The sequence below is a fragment of the Gopherus flavomarginatus genome, chromosome 24 (assembly GCF_025201925.1).
Source record: "Gopherus flavomarginatus isolate rGopFla2 chromosome 24, rGopFla2.mat.asm, whole genome shotgun sequence".
Lineage (NCBI taxonomy): Eukaryota > Metazoa > Chordata > Testudines > Testudinidae > Gopherus > Gopherus flavomarginatus.
In genome coordinates, this window is record NC_066640.1 from 12,721,884 (window position 1) to 12,733,043 (window position 11,160).

At 60.6% G+C, this 11,160-nt stretch overlaps 1 protein-coding gene across 1 annotated transcript; it reads right to left on the bottom strand.

The window, feature by feature from the left end:
• Nucleotides 1-205: 205 nt before the first annotated feature.
• LOC127040121 (transmembrane protein 79-like) lies at nt 206-6,797 on the bottom strand. Its single transcript, XM_050933914.1, has 3 exons — nt 5,921-6,797; nt 1,713-1,926; nt 206-419 (listed from the first exon to the last, which is right to left on the bottom strand). The coding sequence occupies exons 1-3, from the start codon at nt 6,795-6,797 to the stop codon at nt 206-208; spliced, it is 1,305 nt and encodes a 434-aa protein (XP_050789871.1).
• Between the last annotated feature and the right edge of the window lie 4,363 nt (nt 6,798-11,160).

Genomic DNA, 11,160 nt, shown 5'->3' on the forward strand with positions numbered 1-11,160 from the left:
TTGCTAAGAAGTTGCCTTCGGCTGCGGGGCTCGTCCATCACTTAGCACTGCCCAGCTGGGGGGTGGGAGGGCACAGCTGGGGATGGACTGAAGTGGGGATGCTTTATGCTGCCTTGTGTGTTGATCCAAGCTGGGCTGGAGTAGCTGTTCAGAGGTGGAGGCTGCTGGAGCTCAGGACTCTCCCCATCCTATGCCGTCTCCTCCTTCAAGTGCCTTGGCTCCCCGGCTCCTGCGTGGGGGCTGGTGTGGCCCTGCTGCCGCCGCCACCCGCTGGAGAGGGCACGAAGAGGAAGGCGAAGCCCAGGTCGTAAAGACAGAACAAGTTGTAGACGGTCATGGCCAGGGCCGGGAAGAAAGAGATGCCAAAGCCAAAGCCGCGGTAAGCGCTGCCGACGTGGAGGGTGATCCAGTAACAGCATCTGCAGCACAAAAGGCAGAGTGTTCGCTACCCATCCCAGCGCGCCAGAGGGCAGCTCGCCAGGGGACAAGTATATGGAGCGCCCAGCAGCAACACGTGATAAGGATGGACTCCCTGCCCCGGGGAGCGTACAGAATTCATAGAGACCAGGAGCTGAGACCAGGGTGGGGGAGAACGCGAGGATCATGCAGTTACATGGGAGGTTAAAGGTCCAAGTGCTTGATGACAACTCTGCTCTCTCCAGTACCCGTCATAGCCTCCCCCAGCCGGTCATGTGAGACCAAGTCATTCCTCACCAGGCTGCAGCCTCTTGTGGAAAGCTCCCCCAGCTCTCCCCAGGCAAAGAAACCAGCCGGCCAAGGAGATGCAATCAGGGTTACTCTCGTGCCAACAAGATCTGGCTCACAACATGGCTGGAAATAAACGAGAGGCTCTGAGGAGCTCTCCTGTCTGTTACATCGCGGAGGCACCTACTGACTTCTATGGGCCCGACAGCTCCGGGTGCTGCTCCGGGCCGGCACGCGGCTATGCCAATGGGGGAAGGGAGTTTCTGGAAGGCAGCACAGCCCGAGCAACGGGCTGGGAATCCCTCACGACGGCCCCTGAGGCAAGCCGCAGGCCGGGAGGGGCCGCCAGTTCAGTGGAGAGCTGCAGTTGGAGGGGACGTGAGGGAGACTTCACCCAAAAGAGCTGAGCACTTCAGTTCCCGCTGGAGAGCCAGACAGGGCCGCCCGGGGGTGGGGCAAGTGGGGCAATTTGCCCTGGGCCCCGCAGGGGCCCCCACGAGAGTTTTTTTGGGGGCCCCTGCAGTGGGGTCCTTCACTCGCTCCGAGGGCCCTGGAAAACTCTCGTGGGGCCCGGGCTCCCAGAGCTTCTTCCACTCTGGGTCATCATCGGCAATTCGGTAACGGGATCCTTCCGCTCCGGGACCTGCCGCCGAAGTGCCCTGAAGACCCGCGGCGGGGGGTCCTTCCAGCACTTCGGCGGCGGATCCTGGGGCGAGTCTTCGGTGGCAATTCGGCAGCGGGGGCCCCCTGCCGCCATAGACCCCAGGCCCCCTGAATCCTCTGGGCGGCCCTGGAGCCAGATCCTCAGCTGGGGTGAACTGGCATCAGCGGAGCTACGGTGGGCAAGAGCGGCGTCAGGCCCCCGAGTTGTGTCTCTACTAAGGAGGGGCCGGACAAGAGGCATTTAACTGAATCTCCGTGGGGCGCAGGAAGGGGTGTGGGGGACAGGGGTTAACTGGGTGCATCGTCCATGCTGCCCACTGCCATCCCTGGTCCTAGCGTCTCACCTGCCGATGGAGAAGAGCCCAGCCAGGACGGGGATGAGGCGCAGATGCTCCTGGGCCAGGAATGTGGCCAGCACCACCGTGTTGAGGCCAAAGATGACAAGCTGCTCCGTGGAGCTGGTGATGTACATCCGGTGGAGCAGGACGGGCGGGGAGCGTGTGTCCAGCGGGTCGATGGCCACCGAGCAGAGCTTGGCGAGAGCCCCGAACATGGCACCTAGGGGCAGGGTGGGGTGGGGGGAGGTTTGCATCAGACACCACAGCCAAACCCAGACCCCTTCATGCCTCTGAGCGCCAATTCCTGCCCTTGCCCTGCTCTTGCTGAGACAGAGCCGCTCTCGGCCGCCAGCACTAGCGAAGCCAGCGCCACATGTCATGTTCCCTGTCCCCAAAACGAAAGAGCTCGTGGGCTTGGTGGAGCCCGTGGGTAAATGTGGCTCGCCCAGTCCCTGGGTACAACTCCTCCCTATTTTATCAGAGCTGTTCAGTGCCCACCACGTGCTCTGAGCCGTACCAGACAAAGAGCTGAGGCTCAGAGTTGATAGGACCCGTAGTACTGGGCATTTAGGGCAGACCACTGCAGTGGTCAGGGTGGCACTCGAATGAGCCAGGTTCAATTCCCTGCTCTGCCAGACTTCTTATGTCTTGGGTAGGTCCCAGCCTCTCTGCATGGCAGATCCCCCAGCCCTGCCCTGCCTCACAGGGAGGTAAGGAGGATGAAGCCTGTGAGATGCTCAGGCACTACAGAAATAGGAGCCATAAATACCCTAGATAGGTGGCAGTCTGGACTTCTGGGTTCTATCTGGGGTTCTGCCAGTGTGTGTAACCTCACGAGTCATTCTGCAGCTGCGTGCCTCAGTTTCCCTTTCAGTACTGTGGTGATAATAAGTCTCAATCTCGTTGCAAAGTGCTAGGCACTACTGTTACCAGTGGATGGAAACACGTGTCAGAGGGCAGAGGCCATTGGCTGGCGAGGCACAAGGCAGGACATGGTGAGCTCCAGGAGCAGAAGTATGAGACACGCACCTGATCCTACACTTAAAGCCGTTGGTTTGCACTAGCTTTGTGCCTTGAACAGCTGGCTGCACGGGCTGAGGAGCGCTGCTGCAAACAGCAGGTAGGGCCTATCCTGCCAGGCTGCCCACCTGTCTCCTGCAGAGCTGGGAGGCCTGTCACTCCTGCTAAATCTTACCCACCGTGAAAGAAGGGGAGGCCTCGGTCTCAGAGGGCAGCCAGGAGTTCCCCCTCCCCCCCCCGTACAGGCTACAGCAAACACTCGAAGGTCAGACCTGCTGCCCTTCCTCCTCCCCAGCTGATACCCCCACTGCCCCTCATCAGAAATCCTCTCCCCTGAATTCATTCCCAGGTGGACAGGAATCAAAAGCCACCACGAAACATTCAAGGGCAGGCGGAGCTGGCTGCCCTGATCTGGAGGCTCAGAACTGGGTCACTCGGTGGGGAAGGGGGGGGCCCTTTTGATCCCTCCCCGCTCAGTCTCCTACCAGCTGCAGATGGGAGTTATTAGTGCATGCAACACTGGGATGGGAAATTTCCCATAAGTGCAGCTCTTGGGGCCGGAGGGTGGGGGGACTGGAACCTAGATCATGGGGCAGGGCTGTGTTTGTGCAGAACCTAACATCACGGGTCCTGGGGGCTCCCAGACATGTCCACGCCCCCAATAAGCATTATAACAGACTTGGGGACTGGATGCTCAGGAGGTGCACAGCAAATTAGTGTGAGCACTGGGGCCAGGCCACCGCCCTGGCCAGCACCCCGTGAAGGGAGGGGATAAGCCTGCTGGTCATGCAAAGCCCAGCGCATTCAGCCCACTGCATGCCTGTGGATGAGCCATCCAGGTGCTCAGGTTACCCTGGTGACAAGGCCTTTGCTTTAGTGCCTGCTCAGAGTCTGCCTAGGCTCAGGGACCGGCTAGGCAGCTGTGCAGCAGCTCCCACTCCTCTCTCATTAAGGCAGGAATGCTGGGCTCAGGGATCCTTCCAAAATCCAATTTCAGGCCAACAGCCCCATGTTTGCTCCTGTCCCGCTTGCTGTTTACAGAGATAACAAAGGGACCCAGAGGAATTTTCTCTGTAATTAAACCATCTCCCCTTGTGCCTTCCACGGGAGACAGGCGGGGGCTGGGGTCCGGCCCCAGCGCTTAGCAACACTCATCCCCTGTGCTGGCAGCACCGAGACAGCGGGAGACGTGTACAAGTGGCAGATGTGTCCAGCCCAGGGAGCAGCTGGGTGTGGGAGACAGAGCTCGGGTGGCTGGAGATGGGAGTCAGGTGCAGAGGACATTCCTGGCTTGGCTTGGGGTGGAAAGGTCTCTGCCAGCAATGGTGGGGGGGGGGGGCGCTCAGGGGGCTTAGCTGGAAATCAAAGTAGTGACTGTGCATTGGAGTGACTCCTTTTTCCCCATAGACTCCAGCTCTGCCACTCCCCCTTCTCTAGGAATAACCAGCTGTTCTCAGCCATCAGGGAGGGGACTGGGGATCTGGCAGGTCTTCTCCACGGCCCAAAGCAAGGTCTCTGCAGGATCTGCAGCCCCACGCACGCTGCTCTGCCCCATGGCGGGGGTACTGTGCTCCTGCTGGGGAGGGGCTGAGCTATAGGACAGTAGGCTCCAGGGGCCATGTCTGCCCTACCGGGGTGACCTCACAGCACTCACTAGGAGCCTGAGCCAAACAGATCCAATGGGTTCCCTAGGGAGGTGGTGGAATCTCCATCCTTAGAGGTTTTTAAGGCCCGGCTTGACAAAGCCCTGGCTGGGATGATTAGTTGGGATTGGCCCTGCTGTGAGCAGGGGGTGGGACTAGATACCTCCTGAGGTCCCTTCCAGCCCTGATATTCTATGATCCTATGAAACACACCAGATGGCCTCTGAATCAGGTCCTGAGCACCCATAGTCCTGCCCCCAGCAGGCGCTGGGCTCAGTGCAAAACCCGGGACGGATTAAAACAGGGCTGGTGCCAAAGTCCTGATTTGGAATCAGGAGCAGGATCTTCCCAGGACATCAGAGAGTGATGGGTCACTACTGGTTGCTGTTCTGGGAGCTGTCCACACCCTGGCCCCACTTAGAGGGAGATTTCCATTGCCAAGCACATCACAGAGACCCTGCTGCTGGGAACGAGGAGGAATTGGCGATTGGGGCTGGCAAGCCCCAGTCGCCCGGCACCCCACGGAAAGCAATCAGCATGCAAAGACATTAACTGGGGTGGGGACCACGTCTTCCCTCTTCTGCATTCAGCACCACGGCCAGAGCAGGGAGGGGGGAAATGAGAAGGCAGAGGGGGACCCCAGCTGACGGCAGCCCGATCAGCCATCCAGCCCGGTGTGCCTGCACTGGGCAGATGCACCCACGCTTCCTGGGGGTCCAGGGAGCAGTGTAGCTGGTGACACCATCCCATATGGCACCAGGCCCACTAGGAAGTGGCTTCCTGTCACCAATAGGGCAGAGTGAATGTCTTGGTGCCCTGGGGGCTCCAGACCCTTTCACGAGAGCCCAAATGAGGGATCCCAAATGAATGGAGGAAGGTATCCTGGGAGGGGAGCCCCTGACAAATACCCGTGTGCTCAAGGAGGAGCGGAAAGCATTAGCTTCGGGCTCAGGCCAAGACGCAGGAGTCAATAGAAAGATCCTGAGACCCTTGTGTGAGGGTCTCAAGAAAGGCAGACGGGCCGGAAGGAAAGCTGGAATTCTGCTCTCTTTGTCCGAGTTTCTAAGCAGATGTTGCCATGACCCAGGTTTGAGAAACGCCAATTGCCCCCTGCCCCCGACAGGGTCATTATCCTCATTTTACAGCAGGGTAAACTGAGGCACAGGACAGGGACTTGCCTAAGGTCACATAGTGAGTGGCAGAGCCTGGAATAGCAGCCAAGAGCCTCGGCCCCCTGCTTTCACTGCTGGATAACTCTCCCTCTGAAAGTCAGGTCTAGAACCCTGGTGGTCACACCAACATCAGGACCAGCCCCTCGTCACCCTGCCCCCTCATGCAGTCGCACTGTTCACCAGTGCGAGGGGTGAGTGTGCAAACACCACCATCCTGATTTGCATCGGGGTAAACTGCACCAGGGACAGGGCCACGATGGGTTGGGGGGCGCTGGCAGGCAGGCTGACAGCTTGGGTCCCCCAGAAGCTTGCCAGGAGGAGAGGAGATTCCCTCCTGACCCCTGCCCGGGCCCTGAAGCCCGACGACCCCAGGCCTTACCAAGAATGCTGGGCACCACGGCGATGAGGAGGCAGCGCAGGGCGAAGGCCACACGGCTGGCCAGGTCCGGGCAAAGCGGCGGCTCGAAGGGCAGGAGATAATAGAGGCCGTAGAGGACCCAGGGCGCCAGGAGCAGTGAGACAAAGACTGAGGACACAGCCTTCAGGTGGGAGCTGGTGCCACAGCCGCAGCACTTCCCCGGTGGGCGAGGGGCGGGCTCCTCGGGGCCACAGGAAACCAGCTCCACACCCGAGCCGAGGAACGGCTGCTCCTCCCTGGGGAGAGGCCGACTGGCCGTGGGGCATGCTGGCCCTTCGCTGTGGGGCTGTGCCCTGCTTGGCTCCCTGCCAGTGGGCAGATGCTCCATGTGCCGCACCATGGGGGTCTCTGCCCCCACCCTGTCCAGGAAGCAGGTCTCCTTGGGCACTGCCACCACCACACTGTATCTAGGCCCTGCCCAGCCGGTCTCCCGTGGATTGCAGCCCAGTGGAAGGATGGGGTCTTTGGGGTCCATTGCCATGGGAAGCCCAGCGTCCCCCTGCACCGTGGAAGGCTGGGGGTCCTCCCCCAGGAAAGGACCAGCTCCCTGGCTCCGCATCCCCTCCACTGGCTCAGCCTCTGGCCCTGGAGAGTCGCTTGTAGCCTGGCTGAGGGAGGCCTCCTCCTCGGAGGTGGAGCGCAGCTCCTCGACGGAGGACTCGGGGCTGTCGGAGACAGGCGCCAGGGAAATCTGGGTGTCCAGGTCCAGGAAGGGCGAGAAGGAGAGGCGGCTCGGGTCGATGTCCTGCAGCTGGTTGATGAGGTCGGCAATGGAGTCCTTGACGCTGTCAAACTCCCGCAGCTGGTGGCAGCTGGCCGGGGCTTTGGAGGCTGTCATCGCTGGAGGGGCAGGGTTGCAAGGCAGAGACTCGTCAGAGCGCAGGGGAGAGAACAGGGTGTCTGACCCCCTCCTGTCCCTGCTGATCCCCAGGGCTCATCAGCTCTCCCGGCAGGTGGGTCTCACGGTCATGGAGGGGGAATCTGAGAGACTGAGAGGGGAAGGCAACCCTACAAATCAGTAACAGAGCCAGGGAGAGGTCCTGCCAGTCCTGACTCCTGGGTTCTCTTGCTGTAACTACTAGACCTTGTTCCCCTCAGAGGCGGGAAGTCCAGATTCCCACCCCTGCGCTAACCAGTGGAAATCCTGACTCCCGGCCCCCCCTGCTCTAACCATTAGACCTCACTCCCTCTCTTGCTCCTGGGAAAATGCAATAGGCCAATCTCTTCCAGCAATGTTTCTCATGGGCGGGTAGGGACTGACAGGGACATTGTATTAGATTTGATTTGATGCCTGAAAAGCAGCTGTCGCCGCAGATCTGTTTGGGGGAGAGGGGAGCTCCGTGTTATCTGGGGCAGGGAGAGAATTCCCCAGAGGGGTAGGATTTCTCTTGGGGGATGGGTGCTGTGATCCCTGCTCTCCTGCTGGCCCCGAGGATCAGGGCTGGGGGCTCAGTGCTCTTAGCTGAGACAGGCCTCGGCCTCCCCAGGGAGTAGGCTCCTCTTGTAGCTGGAAGACATGGCTGAGACTCTGAAGCCAGAAGGAGGCTGCGACCTCTGGGAAAGCGCTGTGCAGTCCCTGGGCTCCCATCGGGGCAGAGCCCTGCTGCCCTACAGCTGGTGAAAGGGGTTAGGATGAGGCTGGAGGCGGGTTCCGGCCCCCAAGAGTGTGGTCTGGATTTCAGACACCACAGGGTCCAGGGGGTCAGAGGGAGCTCTGTCTCCATGCCGGCTGCAGGACAGAGCCCCCTGGAAATCAAGGGGTGAATGGGCCACTGAGCAGCAATTTCCCCAGTCTCGTCCCTCCCCCAACATGGGAGCCAGGGGCCTCATGGGGTGCAGCCCATGGGCTGGATGACCCCTCAGGGATGGCCCCCGAATGTGCCATGGGGAGGCTGTGTCCTTATAACAGGGGCCTCTTCACTGCAGTGGGACAGAGGACACGTGACCCCCACCCATGGGTGCCATGTTGTTGGGAGACGGGAATCACCACGGTGCACAGATCAATGGGGCGGCGCATTGGAAATCCCATCTCTGCTACCAGCCAAATCCGGGAGGAGAACTGCCCCCACAATGCACCTGGATGGGCGATCATATCCCACAGGGAGGTGATCTCCCCCCGCCCCCCATTGGCTCCAGCCCTGGAGCTGGAAGCGAAGTTGCTGGACCCAGCCCTATGTACTGGGATCTGGGAGACACCTGGGCTGGGGTGGGGGGGGGTCAAAGGCGCACAGGGCTCCTAAGCCAATTCAGGAAAGCTACAGCCCCTCCGTCTGCCTAACCCTAACCCTAACCCCCCCAAGATCTCCACTGCCCCCCTCCTCTCGTGCTGATGGGAAGCAGAGAGGAGACAGTTCAGTGAAACTCCTCCTCCCTCCCCCCGCGTCTCGGTCCCGGGGGCCCCAGCCAAAGCCGGCCCCTCACAGCGACCCCAAGTGAGACAAGGAGAGGACTCTCCCCACAACTCGAGTGGGATGGTGGGGGCGGGGGGAGGATCTGTTCTCTTAGGAAAGGGTCACTTCAAACACAGTCGAGAGCTCAGAGTGCAAATGGATTTGAATCCTTCAGTCCCCCACCCCTGCCCCATCCATGCCCCCCGCATCCATCCCTGCCCCCTCCATGGCCCCCACATCCATCCCTGCCCCCCTCCATGCCCTGCCACATCCAGCCCTGCCCCCCTCCACGCCCCCCGCATCCATCCATCCCTAACCCCCTCTACAGCGCTCTCACATCCACCCCTACCCCCTATCACCCCCAATTGCCCTCCACATCCAGCCCTGCTGCCCCTTCATATCTCCCCACATCCATCCCTGCCCCCACCGCTCCAACTGTCCCCCACAACCACCATCCACCTCCCCCCTCAACCCGCTCCGCTACATCCAACCCCCAAACCTCCCTCCCTCCCCAGCGCCCCCCATCTCTCTCCAGGCCCCGCTGCGCTCCCCCACCGGCTCACCGCGCTCCAGTCCCCGGGACTCTCCGCGCAGCGCCCGGGCTCCGCTCTGTCCCGCCGCCTCGGCTGCAAGTTTGAATGAAAACGCGAGTCAAGTTTCGTGCCTGGCCGAGGCGGCTCCCCCCGCCTGGCCCGGCCCGGCCAATCCCCGCCCGCGGGGCCGCCCCCCGGCCCCTAACCCCGGCCACAGGGCTCCGAGTCTGACCTCGCCAGCGGAGGATCCCAAAGCGCTTTGCAGCCACACCCTGCCGGGGCCCGATTCTGCGCCGCTCGCCTCCACGGGAGTCGGAGCCATTCAGCTGAAGCCAGCCGACGCGGGAGCAGGGCTTCAGCCCCTCAGGCCCCTGCTCCAGCAGCAGCATGGGCCAGGGGGTAAGGGCATGGAGTGGGGCACTCCCAGGTGGGGGAAATATGCCCGTGCCTCAGTTTCCCCCTCTTGCTCCTTGCCTGTTTAGGCTGCAAGCGCTTCCATATCCTGCTTAGCACAATGGGGGTTAGTGTTCCTGGAATACAAATACGAGGTGGGGAAACTGAGGCACTGAGGGAAGGGGACGGAAAAAAATATTGCCCAGCAAGTCCCAGTGGCGGAGCTGGGATTGGGACCCAGGCAGCCTGACCTCTGCTAGGCTGCTCTTACCCGAGGGCTTCTCTAAGTACCAACCCTTGAGAGGAGACCGAGTTCCTGCCTGAGGAACAGCCCGCTAGCAGAGGGCTCTTTGATCTAGCAGGCAAAGGCAGAACAAGACAAGGCTGGAAACAGAAATTCCATAAACCCAGCCTAGAAATAAGAGGCACCTATTTGCCAGCGAGAGGAATTAACCACTGGACACACTTCCCTGGGCACATGGTCCATTCTCTACCCCTTACCTCCAGTCCTCGTTAAGATTCGCTAGCTCAGCTACAAGATATGGGCTGGATCCAGGAATCGCCAGGCAGCCGGTGCTCTGCACATCAGGCTAGATGAGGGTAACGTCCCCGTGGGGGTTAGATCTGATGAACTCAGGACCCTAAAACCAGCACCAAGGGAATGTAACCGGGTCTCAGGAGTGTCCCCCCGTAGCACCCATGTCTCAGAGCCGGGGCCTTGGGTCCAGCTAAAATTGCACTGCTTGGATGTGTAACTACCCCGACCGTTCCTTTGCTGTACCATGGTCGGGTCCTCACCCCTGCCCAGCCCCGAAATGGTTAAAGCTGGTTCTTTCCATGCATAGCCAGCCAGCCCCAGCCCAGCTCTTAACTTGCAAGGCATATCCCCTCCCTCGAGCGCAAAGCACGGTGGGCCAGTCTTACCATCTCTGTTTTTACAGAAGGGAAACAGAGGCACAGATGGAGTGACTCACCCAAATAAACTCAACCAGAGTCTGTGGCAGAGCCAGAAATCAAGCCCAGGTGTCCTGAATCTTAAGCCCTCCTGCCCATCCATCTCACAGGACAGAAGCTTGGCCTCTGTGGCTGCCCCTCTGCCTAATTCAGAGCTGCCTCGCTCATTGCCATCTTCCCTTAACAGGACTCCACCGGGGAGCCCAAAGCACAGAGAGGAAGTGACTTGCTCAAAGGCCCCCAGCCAGTCAGGGTAGAGAACCCAGCTCCCCTGGTCCTATCCTGGTTGTAGGGGAGGTGAAGCAGCCCTGGCTAGAGAGGAGGTTTCTCACTGCACTGGGGTGGCTCAAGTAGCAGCCTCCTGCCAGAAGCATGGCCCCTGTGCAGCTAGGATTTCTCTCAGTGCCCAGGGCACTGGTGGGGGAGAGCAGTACTGTTGGTGGCTACTGGTTCTCCCCCAGAAATTGCTTTGAGAGCTGGGCTGAAATCCTCCAGGACAGGGTGATCTAAGGGCTTCTCTGACAATAGCGCCCTTTGGCAGCAGCCATGTGCGCGGTGTTGAGCCCAGCAGAAGGGGGGCTGGGGGCAAGGATAGAGTTACATAAGCCAGTGATGGGATCCAGCTGGATTCCACAGAGAGTGGCAGGGGCAGGGCTGTGAACCCAGGGCACCAGTGGCCACAAGGCTAGATTGGGCAGCTGCTGAAGCAGCCCAGGGCTTCCTACCTCTGGGTACTGGGTTTTGAGGCCTCTTGTGCATGGGGAGGAATGAGATTCCCTGGGGGGGAGAGGGGAGAGAAGGAGGATGTCTCCCCTGACGGAGCTGGTGGTGACTGGGAGAGGGGGTATTCCTCAGCTCCTGGAACAGGATGCAGCCCCTACTCCAAGGCCCCAGCTCCAGCCTGCCCTATGCCAGGAAGCCCCCCCACCCC